Genomic DNA, 13,993 nt, shown 5'->3' with positions numbered 1-13,993 from the left:
TCTTCAGCATTCAGCTTTATTTATAGTCCAACTCTCACATCCAAACACGACTACTGGAAAAACCATAGCTTTGACTAGTAGGACCTTTGTTGGCAAAGTAATGTCTCTGCTTTTTAATATGCTGTCTAGGTTGGTCATAGCTTTTCTTCCAAGGAGAAAGCGTCTTTTAATTTCATGGCTGCAGTCACCATCTGCAGTGATTTTGGAGCCCCCCCCCCCCCCGAAAATAAAGTCTGTCACTCTTTCCATTGTTTCCCCAGCTATTTGCCAAGATTCAGGAGCAGAACTTGGGGGTTCTAGGATCCCTAAGGAGTAGCAGGAAGGGGGAAATGGTGGGAAAACACGAAGTCAAGACATCTGAGACCTGCATTAACCACAGGCGAAAATCATCATGGGCCCTGATATAAAAAGTGAAAACAGAATTCAGCAGGTAGAAGATGACAAAGGTGACCACCAGCATCAGGATGGTGTGGGCGGCTCTGGTCTCTGGGCGGCATCTGTGGTGCCCAGTGGGGGTGTGAATATACTGCACCCTCTGGTGGTGTCTGAGCAGGAGAAGCACCATGGAGCCACTGGACCAGACCACGAGGGTAAGAAACACGGCATCTGAGGTGGACCACAAGTAGACACAGCCTGCTTTAGAAGCCGAGGGTGAGCAGAACCACTTGCCTTGGGCATCAGTATAGTTGTGCTCATCCTGTGGACCAGAGATGCTCACAGGAATCCAGATATTCATGAATAGACTGAGCATCCAGCAGACCCAACAGGAAGGACCAGTGACCCTGGGGGCTCTTCCTCTGAGCATCACCCACGCCGCTGTCCTGGGGGTGAGAGTGAAGGACTGATAGGTGCTCAGGATGCAGGTGGAGCACAGGGTGGTGCTGCGAGCCACCCTCTGTATGTAATACACAAGCTTACACCCAAGACTGGACAGGGGCTTCCTTGACACAAAAGCTGCCATCATGTGGGGAACCCCAGCGGAGAGAAGAACCAAGAAGTTGGCCACGGCCACGTGGGTGACAATTGTCTGCGGGGGTCTCTGTTTGTGGCCAAGCAAGACTGGGGAGACATTACAGAAGAAGAGGATGACGTTAGCCAGAGTCCCGTTCCCAACCTGTAACAGAAATAGGGCTTTCAGAAACATTTCCCCTGATTCTTTCTGTGGGGGGAGCATCTTTCTGAATGGGGATTTCTCTGGTGGCTCAGACAGTAAAGAATCCGCCTGCAATGCAGGACACACAGGTTTGATCCCTGGGTCGGGAAGCTGCCCTGCAGAGGGGAATGACAAGCCACTCCAGTATTCTTGCCTGGAGAATCCCATGGACAGAGGAAGCTGGTGGGCTGTGGGCCACAGGGTCACAAAGACTCGGACGTGACCGAGCAACTGGCACCTTTGCTTCCTCACATCCTCCTGAGCACACGTGGAGAGGGCTTCAGAGCGGCCTGGCAGGAAGACCAGGATTTTCTAGTGGAGACATGGGGACTCTCATATCGTACAGGTCCTGGACCTTCTATTCTGAAAAGAGAGACACCATCATCCGTCACACAGGAGGGACTGAACCTGCAGAAGTGCACCATTGACACCTATTTCACGTTTTATCATTATTATTTTGTATTTCTTTCTATTTACTTTTATATTCTGACTCCCTACACAGATGTAAAACCCATGAGCTTAGAAGCCATGCCTGTGTTGGTAAAAAATATATGATTGACACATAATAATAAATTAAATTTAATAAACATGTAGTTGGTAAACAAGTGAAAGGAGACAAAAATAAAAATACACGGTTGTTCTTCAGTTTTTCAGTCGTGTCTGACTCTTTTTTGACCCCATGGACTGCGGCATGCCAGGCTTTCCTGTCCTTCACCATCTCCCGGAGTTTGCTCAAACTCACATCCATGGAGTCAGTGCCTGCACCATATTTATAATTCATTTTCATCTTTTCTACCGTTATCATGCATGAAGAAAATTAAAGGCAGAATAATATACATATTACAGGGTTACAGAAGTTATTAAAATTTTCAGGGAACATAGTTCCAACTGTGGAGAAATCTAAATTATACATTCATGTGATAGTACATAAAACACCCCTGTGAAACTGGTAGCACTCTGACTATACAGGCTGCTGGAAGTCCCTCAGGTAATCTATTTGGTATGGAAAATAACCTTAGTTTGCAAAGAATTTTAATCAATAATTTCGCAAGTCTTGACTTGCTAAGTCTGTCTGTGCAGGGATTTTTCTAGAGCAGTCTCCAGCTTGCCTCAAGCCATATGTAAAAATAAACATTTCAGTCAAAACATCCAGGTGTACACCTTCAATAAGTACAGTTTTTGCTTGTCAACTGTGTCACCTGAAAGCTAATAAAATACTTGGGTTGTTAGACCCAAGGCACAGATAGATTGCTTTACATCTTCATTAGTTTTCATTTTTGTAAAAATGAGAATCTTGCTAAACTTGGAAACGAATATGATAACTAGTCTTTTTTGTTAAGTTTTTTTTTTTTGATGTGGACCATTCTTAAAGTCTTTATTGAATTAGTTACAATTGTTTCTGTCTTTATGTTTTGTTTTTTTGACCTCAAGGTATGTGGGATGCCTTAGCTCCAGGACCAGGGATGGATCCCGTACCCCCTGCATTGGAAGGCGAAGTCTTAACCACTGGACTGCCAGGCAAATCCCAAAAGAAAGATTTTAAGGAACAATCTAACAATCCAGGAACTAAAAGAAAAAAATACTAAGCCCAATGCTCACCAGAAGGAAAGAATTAACAGAAATCAGAGCAGAAGTAAATGAAATACAGACCAGACAAATAAAAGATCAGCAAAGACGAGAGTTGGTTTTTTGAGAAGATAAACTCTCCGCCCGGTAGGAATGTGAGGGATGGTTATAACATTCAAGGTCAGGCACCTAAGGCATTTCCCATCTTACTAGCGTTTCTTGTCCTAAGTCCAGCTGAATTTACTTCCCTTAAAAAAAAAAAAAAAAAGAAACACATTTTCCTTTTATCACAACAATTCACATCCTTCCTTTTTCCTGGAATTCCCTTCTTCCCACTCCTTCAACTGTCTTGCTCCTTCAGACTCCAGCCCACTTGATTTGACTTGCTCACAGTTGCCTGATGATAATCCTCAGTGACCATTTCTGATTCTCTATCTCAGTCTCAAGATGGGATGGGGAGGGAGGTGGGACAGGGGCTCAGGATGGGGGACGCATGTACACCCATGGCTGATTCATGTCAATGTATGGCAAAAACTACTACAATGTTGTAATTAGCCTCCAATTAAAAAAATAATAATATAAGAAAACTTGAAAGAGAAGTTAAGATACTAGAAGAAGCAAAAGTGGCTAAGATCACTACATAAACACAGATGTTACCTTGGGAAAGAAGCTGAAATTCTTGCTCTGTTGGAAAGAAGATGAACTTTCTTTAACATCCCACTGTTCCTATACCCACCTCCCACTGATGCTGCTGCTGAAATGCAAGTCAGTCTATGAGGAGGAAGTGTTTTCCTGTTGCACATTGACACCAGAGAATTTGAATAATAAAATGTCATTTACCCAAAAAAAAAAACCCCACAAAAACTAAATCTATGCTTTTTCTTTTTTTGCTTTTGTTTTTACTCCACCTCTCTCTTTGGGCTTCCCTGGTGGCTCAGATGGTAAAGAATCTGCCTGCAATGCAGGAGACTCATGTTCAGTCCCTGGGTCGGGAAGATCCCCTGGAGAAGGGAATAGCAACTCACTCTTCCTGCCTGGAGAATCCCATGGACAGAGAAGCCTGGCGAGCTACAGTCCATGGGGTTACAAAGAGTTGACTGAGACTGAGCAACCAACACTTTCTCTTCCAATACACTGAGAGTCGTTTGAGGACAAGCACAGCTCACCCTGTTGACTGATAGATTGTCTACCCACAGTGTCTGGACAGTCAACATCCTGTGAGCATCAGCTACTGCTATTCCACAGAGTCTCCAACAACAGAGGGAGGAAACACAAGACTTATGCATTCTTATCTCTGCTTTGAATTACAATTACCTGCAACTTCCATGGCATTCCTAGAAAGCTACATTTCGCCGTGGCCCCAGTCATAACACAGAAGAACAAACCTAACCTCGTATTGGATCTCTTCCGTTAGCTGTGACCTCTGCGCCCTGTTGCCTGTGCTCAGCTGCGCTGGTTTGAGAAACAATGCTGCCTGCATGTGTGCCAAGTGTCTTCAGTCGTGTCCAACTGTTTGCGACCCTGGGTGTGGATGCTCAGAGTGAGGCAGGATCAGCCTGCATCCTGCATAGTCTCAGCTCCAAACTCCTCTCCTGCTGCAGAGCCTGCTCTCCTGTTTCCTGCCCTGAGACTGAACACAGGGGAGCATTTACCTGCCTGCACTCGGCTCCACACTCTGCAGGAAAGTGTCAGTTAGGATGGGCCCCAGTTATAGGGGCAGGGTCCCTGGGCCCGCTCTCCCCACAGAGGAGCCATTATCATGTCATCTGGAGCGGAGGTGACACTGTCTGCATGGAGAGTCTGGGGCGTCTCCAGCGAGGGGCAGATCTTACCCCCAGTGCTCGTCACCCTCACCCACGCCTGGGGACTACTGACAACTCCTGGCAATTACTGAGAAGGTCCCCGTGAGCAGCTGAGCAGAGGGAGGGAGAGTTTTCTGAGTTCCCTGTGGGAGAACCCAAGTTTACAGTGAAAGTCATAGCTGGGGGAGGGACACTCAGAGCACCGGGGTCCCTTCACTGTGTCTCCCGCTGGGCATTTTCCCTCATGGTCTTAAGTGTGTTCTCACTGATCATCAGCATGGGATCTGGAGGATGGGCTTTCTCCTGAGTTGAAGTTCCACAGCCCTTTCTATTTATGGCCTCAGGTCTGTTTAATCTGGAAAATGCCCCCATTGAAGCCAGAGTTTCCCTCCTCAGAATCCTCAGGTCTCCCTTGTGTCCACGTGACTCTGAAGGACTTTGTCATTTGTTTCAAGTCACCCATGGAGCCCCCTCCTTGAGCCTCTCATTGGACCTCCAGCCTGTCCCTGTGTTCTAGTCCATGAGCCTGGTCACATGCATTCCTAGATGTGCAGACAGGGGTTAGCAAGATGAATTTATTAGGACAACATTAGACTTTAGAATTCTTTAAGTTGACTGTTGTAATGATCAATTTCTAGTTGGAGATTTAAATTGGTATTTGGATCCTTGAAACCTGCTCCGTTAGGTGCGCGGTAGGCCTGGGATCATTGTCCCGAGGGAACACGGAGCAGAAGGAACACACGCACTCTCTGCATCACTCTCTGATTCTCCTTCTGTGGAGAATTGGTGCATGAAGGCAGCAGACACATCCATGTTTCATAAACATGGGTTTTCCAAGATAACCCAGGTAGATAGGACATCTGCTGCTTCTATACATGTGCACATTCCTGGCCATCTGGGACAGTGTGCTGGGACATCATCTTAATATGCTGAATGACTGTTCACCATGGGGACGTTGCTTGGCACAAGCACACAGAGATGGTTTGGACCGACTATGTGCCATTCCTCGACTAGGTAATGAAGATACAAAGAGAATTACTAATACCCTGGATTCTGATATGTGAAACCCATGACTTAGCAGATTTTCTAGCTGAGCTGGTGGAAGCGTCCAGATCTGAGCCGTCCAGTGTGGGAGCTCCCATCCCAGGCAACCACTGAGCTCCTGATACGGGCTCATCTGGACCGAGAGGGGCTTGGGTGTAACACACACACTGGATTCGCCTTCTGTATTGAGGTTCTCCCATGTTGGATGCAAAGATATTTACAACTGTTTCATCTTCTTCGTGGACCGATCCTTTGGGCATTATGTAGTGTCCTTCCTTGTCTCTTATAGCAATCTTAGTTTAAAGTCTATTTTGTCTTAATAAGTATTGCTCCTCTGACTTTCTCTTGATTTTCATTCGTGAGGAATGTCTTTTTCCATCCTCTCACTTTCAGTCTGTGTGTCTTTAGAGTGAAAGTGAGTGCTTTGTACAGCATGTGTATGGTATGTTTCTTTATCCATTTTGGTTGGAGCCTTTCAATTCTTAAATATTCTTTGAAATGCTCATAGTAGTTCTAACCAGAATATAAGAATTTGTGAACCCATATGTAATGACTAGAGCATTCTATACAAAGAGTTACACGTTAAGACTACCTATTTTAAAAATACAATAATAAATATACCACATTTTCCTAAAAGATAGTATTAGAGAAAAGGAACTCAGAAAATAGTGATTAGGATAAAACAGAAAACAAAGTCCCAAGATTTTGCACGACAGTGATGAAAACTAAATGTTTATGTGACAAACAGGACTGGGTACCTTCTACTATTCCTTCCTGTTACTCCATCCATCAAGTCAGTGATATATACTGAGGGTCAAATATGGAAAGAAAGTCCAGGTTCAAAGGTAAAATGATCCATTGTACAATATTGGTAATTATGTGTAGCATTACAGCATATTAAAGAAATAGAAGTGAAACAAAGATACAAAAGAGTGTAGAAAATCACTTCCATTTTCCAGGTTTCATAGCATCATCATGAAATAAAATCTCCCCACCACTCAGGAGTGATATTTATCGGGACCAATATTGGAATAAGTGCCAATCAATGTACATCAGGTATTGGTCAAACTAATGTGGAAATAAAGTGAGTGGACACAGTTCAAATGATACCAGATAAAGGAGAATTCTTTCAGAATTACACTGTCCAAGAGGGTAACTGATTTCCTCAATGTTTCTGTGAATAGCTCTTGAGCTGTTATTTCATGGTTTGACTTTCAGATCTCTCAAGGCAGTGCCAACACTGATTTGTCTTCTAGGTTGATGGGATTCCATGTAAAAATTTGGTACTGAGTACACATGTCAGAAGGCACAGGGAATTCCCTGGCTGTCCTGTGGTGGGGGCCTGGTGCTTTCATTGCTGAGGGCACGAGTGTAATCCCTGGTCAGGGACTAGATCCTGCAAGCAGGGTCAAAATTTAAAAAAGAAAGGAAAGAATTAGTCAAGAATACAAAAAAGGTGCAAACTTTCCTTTATAAATAATTATGGAGAGGTGGTATACAAGATGTGACAACAGTACTCTGTTCCATATCTGAACGTCGCTGAGAGCAGTCTTAAAAGTTGTCACATAGAATGAGTTTGGAAGTTTACCTTCCTCTGCAATTTTCTGGAAGAGTTTGAGCAGGATAGGTGTTGGCGCTTCTCTAAATTTTTGGTAGAATTCAGCTGTGAAGCCGTCTGGACCTGGGCTTTCGTTTGCTGGAAGATTTTTGATTACAGTTTCAATTTCCGTGCTTGTGATGGGTCTGTTAAGATTTTCTATTTCTTCCTGGTCCAGTTTTGGAAAGTTGTACTTTTCTAAGAATTTGTCCATTTCTTCCACGTTGTCCATTTTATTGGCATATAATTGTTGATAGTAGTCTCTTATGATCCTTTGTATTTCTGTGTTGTCTGTTGTGATCTCTCCATTTTCATTTCTAATTTTATTGATTTGATTTTTCCTCCTTTCTTTCTTGATGAGTCTGGCTAATGATTTGTCAATTTTATTTATCCTTTCAAAGAACCAGCTTTTGGCTTTGTTGATTTTTGCTATGGTCTCTTTTGTTTCTTTTGCATTTATTTCTGCCCTAATTTTTAAGATTTCGTTCCTTCTACTAACCCTGGGGTTCTTAATTTCTTCCTTTTCTAGTTGCTTTAGGTGTAGAGTTAGGTTATTTATTTGACTTTTTTCTTGGTTCTTGAGGTATGCCTGTATTGCTATGAACTTTCCCCTTAGGACTGCTTTTACAGTGTCCCAAAGGTTTTGGGTTGTTGTGTTTTCATTTTCATTAGTTTCTATGCAAATTTTGATTTCTTTTTTGATTTCATCTGTGATTTGTTGGTTATTCAGCAGCGTGTTGTTCAGCCTCCATATGTTGGAATTTTTAATAGTTTTTCTCCTGTAATTGAGATCTAATCTTACTGCATTGTGGTCAGAAAAGATGCTTGGAATGATTTCTATTTTTTTGAATTTACCAAGGCTAGATTTATGGCCCAGGATGTGATCTATCCTGGAGAAGGTTCCATGTGCGCTTGAGAAAAAGGTGAAATTCATTGTTTTGGGATGAAATGTCCTATAGATATCAATTATGTCTAACTGGTCTATTGTATCATTTAAAGTTTGTGTTTCCTTGTTAATTTTCTGTTTAGTTGATCTATCCATAGGTGTGAGTGGGGTATTAAAGTCTCCCACTATTATTGTGTTATTGTTAACTTCTCCTTTCATTCTTGTTAGCATTTGTCTTACATATTGCGGTGCTCCCGTGTTGGGTGCATATATATTTATAATTGTTATATTTTCTTCTTGGATTGATCCTTTGATCATTATGTAGTGACCTTCTTTGTCTCTTTTCACAGCCTTTGTTTTAAAGTCTATTTTATCTGATATGAGTATTGCTACTCCTGCTTTCTTTTGGTCCCTATTTGCACGGAAAATCTTTTTCCAGCCCTTCACTTTCAGTCTGTATGTGTCCCCTGTTTTGAGGTGGGTCTCTTGTAGACAACATATGTAGGGGTCTTGTTTTTGTATCCATTCAGCCAGTCTTTGTCTTTTGGTTGGGGCATTCAACCCATTTACGTTTAAGGTAATCACTGATAAGTATGATCACATTGCCATTTACTTTATTGTTTTGGGTTCGAATTTATACACCGTTTTTGTGTTTCTTGTCTAGAGAATATCCTTTAGTATTTGTTGGAGAGCTGGTTTGGTGGTGCTGAATTCTTTCAGCTTTTGCTTGTCTGAAAAGCTTTTGATTTCTCCTTTATATTTGAATGAGATCCTTGCTGGGTACAATAATCTGGGCTGTAGGTTATTTTCTTTCATCACTTTAAGTATGTCTTGCCATTCCCTCCTGGCTTGAAGAGTTTCTATTGAAAGATCAGCTGTTATCCTTATGGGAATTCCCTTGTGTGTTATTTGTTGTTTTTCCCTTGCTGCTTTTAATATTTGTTCTTTGTGTTTGATCTTTGTTAATTTGATTAATATGTGTCTTGGGGTGTTTCGCCTTGGGTTTATCCTGTTTGGGACTCTCTGGGTTTCTTGGGCTTGGGTGATTATTTCCTTCCCCATTTTAGGGAAGTTTTCAACTATTATCTCCTCAAGTATTTTCTCATGGTCTTTCTTTTTGTCTTCTTTTTCTGGGACCCCTATGATTCGAATGTTGTAGCGTTTAATATTGTCCTGGAGGTCTCTGAGATTGTCCTCATTTCTTTTAATTCGTATTTCTTTTATCCTCTCTGATTCATTTATTTCTACCATTCTATCTTCTAATTCACTAATCCTATCTTCTGCCTCTGTTATTCTACTATTTGTTGCCTCCAGAGTGTTTTTAACTTCATTTATTGCATTATTCATTATATATTGACTCTTTTTTATTTCTTCTAGGTCCTTGTTAAACCTTTCTTGCATCTTCTCAATCCTTGTCTCCAGGCTATTTATCTGTGATTCCATTTTGATTTCAAGATTTTGGATCAATTTCACTATCATCATTCGGAATTCTTTATCAGGTAGATTCCCTATCTCTTCCTCTTTTGTTTGGTTTGGTGGGCATTTATCCTGTTACTTTATCTGCTGGGTATTCTCACCCTAATACCAAAACCTGACAAAGATGCCACAAAAAAAGAAAACTACAGGCCAATATCACTGATGAACATAGATGCAAAAATCCTTAACAAAATTCTAGCAATCAGAATCCAACAACACATTAAAAAGATCATACACCATGACCAAGTGGGCTTTATCCCAGGGATGCAAGGATTCTTCAATATCCACAAAGCAATCAGTGTAATACACCACATTAACAAATTGAAAAATAAAAACCATATGATTATCTCAATAGATGCAGAGAAAGCCTTTGACAAAATTCAACATCTATTTATGATAAAAACCCCCCAGAAAGCAGGAATAGAAGGAACATACCTCAACATAATAAAAGCTATATACGACAAACCCACAGCAAACATTATCCTCAATGGTGAAAAATTGAAAGCATTTCCTCTAAAGTCAGGAACAAGAGAAGGGTGCCCACTTTCACCATTACTATTCAACATAGTTTTGGAAGTGTTGGCCACAGCAATCAGAGCAGAAAAAGAAATAAAAGGAATCCAAATTGGAAAAGAAGAAGTAAAACTCTCACTGTTTGCAGATGACATGATCCTCTACAGAGAAAACCCTAAAGACTCCACCAGAAAATTACTAGAAATAATCAATGAATATAGTAAAGTTGCAGGATATAAAACCAACACACAGAAATCCCTTGCATTCCTATACACTAATAATGAGAAAACAGAAAGAGACATTAAGGAAACAGTTCCATTCACCATTGCAATGGAAAGAATAAAATACTTAGGAATATATCTACCTAAAGAAATTAAAGACCTATATTTAGAAAACTATAAAACACTGGTGAAAGAAATCAAAGAGGACACTAATAGATGGAGAAATATACCATGTTCATGGATTGGAAGAATCAATATAGTGAAAATGAGTATACTACCCAAAGCAATTTATAGATTCAATGCAATCCCTATCAAGCTACCAATGGTATTCTTCACAGAGCTAGAACAAATAATTTCACAATTCGTATGGAAATACAAAAAACCTCAAATAGCCAAAGCTATCTTGAGAAAGAAGAATGGAACTGGAGGAATCAACCTACCTGACTTCAGGCTCTACTACAAAGCCACAGTCATCAAGACAGTATGGTACTGGCACCAAGACAGAAATATAGATCAATGGAACAAAATAGAAAGCCCAGAGATAAATCCACACACATATGGACACCTTATCTTTGACAAAGGAGGCAAGAATATACAATGGATTAAAGACAATCTCTTTAACAAGTGGTGCTGGGAAAACTGGTCAACCACATGTAAAAGAATGAAACTAGAGCACTTTCTAACACCATACACAAAAATAAACTCAAAATGGATTAAATATCTAAACATAAGACCAGAAACTATAAAACTCCTAGAGGAGAACATAGGCAAAACACTCTCCGACATACATCACAGCAGGATCCTCTATGACCCACCTCCCAGAATATTGGAAATAAAAGCAAAAATAAACAAATGGGACCTAGTTAAACTTAAAAGCTTCTGCACAACAAAGGAAACTATAAGCAAGGTGAAAAGGCAGCCTTCAGAATGGGAGAAAATAATAGCAAGCAACTGACAAACAACTAATCTCAAAAATAGACAAGCAACTCCTATAGCTCAACTGCAGAAAAATAAATGACCCAATCAAAAAATGGGCCAAAGAACTAAATAGACATTTCTCCAAAGAAGACATACAGATGGCTAACAAACACATGAAAAGATGCTCAACATCACTCATTATCAGAGAAATGCAAATCAAAACCACTATGAGGTACCATTTCATGCCAGTCAGAATGGCTGTGATCCAAAAGTCTACAAGCAATAAATGCTGGAGAGGGTGTGGAGAAAAGGGAACCCTCTTACACTGCTGGTGGGAGTGCAAACTAGTACAGCCACTCTGGAGAACAGTGTGGAGATTCCTTAAAAAACTGGAAATAAAACTACCTTATGATCCAGCAGTCCCTCTGCTGGGCATACACACTGAGGAAACCAGAAGGGAAAGAGATATGTGTACCCCAATGTTCATTGCAGCACTGTTTATAATAGCCAGGACATGGAAGCAACCTAAATGTCCATCAGCCGATGAATGGATAAGAAAGCAGTGGTACATATACACAATGGAGTATTACTCAGCCATTAAAAAGAATACATTTGAATCAGTTCTAATGAAGTGGATGCAACTGGAGCCTATTATACAGAGTGAAGTAAGCCAGAAAGAAAAACACCAATACAGTACACTAACGCATATATATGGAATTTAGAAAGATGGTAACAATAACCCTGTGTACGAGACAGCAAAAGAGACACTGATGTATAGAACAGTCTTATGGACTCTGTGGGAGAGGGAGAGGGTGGGAAGATTTGGGAGAATGGCATTGAAGCATGTATAATATCATGTATGAAACGAGTCGCCAGTCCAGGTTTGATGCACGATACTGGATGCTTGGGGCTGGTGCACTGGGACGACCCAGAGGGATGGTATGGGGAGGGAATTGGGAGGAGGGTTCAGGATGGGGAACACATGTATACCTGTGGTGGGTTCATTTCGATATTTGGCAAAACTAACACAATATTGTAAAGTTTAAAAAAAAAAAAAACAAACCTGTGTCTACACATTAAAAAAAAAAAAGTTGTCAGAAGACGAATCTGTGTAACTATATACAGATATGGTATTAACTAGACTTGTGATGTTTTGCATTCTATACAAATACCCAAAGAAGGGCACTGCTGAGGAATGCTCACCCTGCTGGACAACTGCACTCATTTCCCATGCTGGTCAGGTTATGTTCAAAATCCTTCAAGCCAGGCTTCAGCAGTATGTGAACCAAGAATTTCCAGATGTACAGGCAGGGTTTAGAAAAGGCAGAGGAACCAGAGATTAAATTGCCAACGTCCGCTAGATCACAGAAAAAGCAAGGGAATTCCAGAAAAACATCTGCTTCTGCTTTATTGTCTACGCTATATCACAACAAACTGGAAAATTCTTAAAGAGATGGGAATACCAAACCACCTTACCTGCCTCCTGAGAAACCTGTATGGAGGTCAAGGCGCAACAGTTAGAACCTTACATGGAACAATAGACTGGTTCAAAACTGGGAAAGGAGTACGTCAAGGCTGTATATTATCACCCTGCTTATTTAACTTATATGCAGAGAACATCATGCAAAATGATGGGCTGGATGAAGCACAAGCTGGTATCAAGACTGCTGCGAGAAATATCAGCAGTCTCAGATATGCAGATGACACCACTCTAATGGCAGAAAGTGAAGAGGAACTAAAAAGCCTCTTGATGAAAGTGAAAGAGGAGAGTGAAAAAGCTGGCTTAAAACTCAACATTCAGAAAACTAAGATCATGGCATCCGGTCCCATCACTTCAGGGCAACTAGAAGGAGAAAAAGTAGAAGCAGCAGCAGGTTTTGTTTTCTTGGGCTCCAAAATCACTGCAGATGGTGACTGCAGCCATGGTGTTAGAAGATGGTTTCTTCTTGGAGGAAAAGCTATGACAAACCTGATCAGCATATTAAAAAGCAAAGACATCTCTTTGTCAACAAAGGACTGTATAGTCAAAGCTATGGCTTTTCCAGTAGTCATGCACAGATGTGAGAGTTGGACCATACAAAAGGCTGACACCGAAGAATTAATGCTTTCGAATTGTGGTGCTGGAGAAGACTCTTGAGAGTCCCTTGAACTGTGAGGAAATCAAATCTATCAATCCTAAAGGAAATCAACCCTGAACATTCATTGGAAGGACTGATGCTCAAACTGAAGGTCCAATACTTTGTCCTGATACGAAGAGCCAACTCACTGAGAAAGACCTTGATGCTGGGAAATATTGAAGGCAAAAGGAGAAGAGGGTGGCAGAGGATGAGCTGGTTGGTTGCCATCACCGATTCAATGGACATGAATTTGAGCAAACTCTGGGAGATAGTGGAGGACAGGGAAACCTGGAGTGCTTCCATAGCAGACCATAGGGTTGCAAAGAGTCAGACACAACTTAGCAACTGTACAACAACAACAAATACTGTATTATTCTGTTGCACAACCAAAACTTCTGTAATGGTATGTGCTAATTCAGTTCAGTTCAGTTCAGTTCAGTCGCACAATCGTGTCCGACTCTTTGCGACCCCATGAATCGCAGCATGTCAGGCCTCCCTGTCCATCACCATCTCCCAGAGTTCACTCAAACTCATGTCCATCGAGTCAGTGATGCCATCCAGCCATCTCATCCTCTGTCGTCCCCTTCTCCTTCTGCCCCCAATCCCTCCCAGCATCAGAGTCTTTTCCAATGAGTCAACTCTTCACATGAGATGGCCAAAGTACTGGAGTTTCAGCTTTAGCATCATTCCTCCCAAAGAA

General features: G+C 41.4%; 2 protein-coding genes across 2 annotated transcripts in view; one reads left to right on the top strand and one right to left on the bottom strand.

The window, feature by feature from the left end:
* Window positions 1-3,923, top strand: part of NLRP13 (NLR family pyrin domain containing 13) — a 34,198-nt gene extending 30,275 nt beyond the window's left edge. The window contains exon 11 of the mRNA XM_024979406.2: window positions 2,585-3,923. Coding sequence (XP_024835174.2) covers window positions 2,585-2,696 — 112 coding nt within the window. The 3' untranslated portion in view covers window positions 2,697-3,923. The remainder of the gene's footprint in view (window positions 1-2,584) is intronic.
* On the bottom strand, window positions 227-1,179 carry LOC107131465 (vomeronasal type-1 receptor 4-like). The gene has a single exon (XM_015458456.3). The coding sequence runs from the start codon at window positions 1,172-1,174 to the stop codon at window positions 275-277; it is 900 nt and encodes a 299-aa protein (XP_015313942.3). The 5' UTR covers window positions 1,175-1,179; the 3' UTR covers window positions 227-274.
* Window positions 3,924-13,993: the final 10,070 nt, after the last annotated feature.

Source organism: Bos taurus, chromosome 18, assembly GCF_002263795.3.
Source record: "Bos taurus isolate L1 Dominette 01449 registration number 42190680 breed Hereford chromosome 18, ARS-UCD2.0, whole genome shotgun sequence".
In the NCBI taxonomy this organism is placed as follows: Eukaryota; Metazoa; Chordata; class Mammalia; order Artiodactyla; family Bovidae; genus Bos; species Bos taurus.
Note: the sequence above shows the minus strand (reverse complement) of the source record. Positions and strands in the feature narration are given on the sequence as shown.

Bases quoted from the DNA above. Each gene is read 5' to 3' on its own strand.
- LOC107131465 (XM_015458456.3), bottom strand. From the start codon at position 1,174: ATGCTCCCCCCACAGAAAGAATCAGGGGAAATGTTTCTGAAAGCCCTA.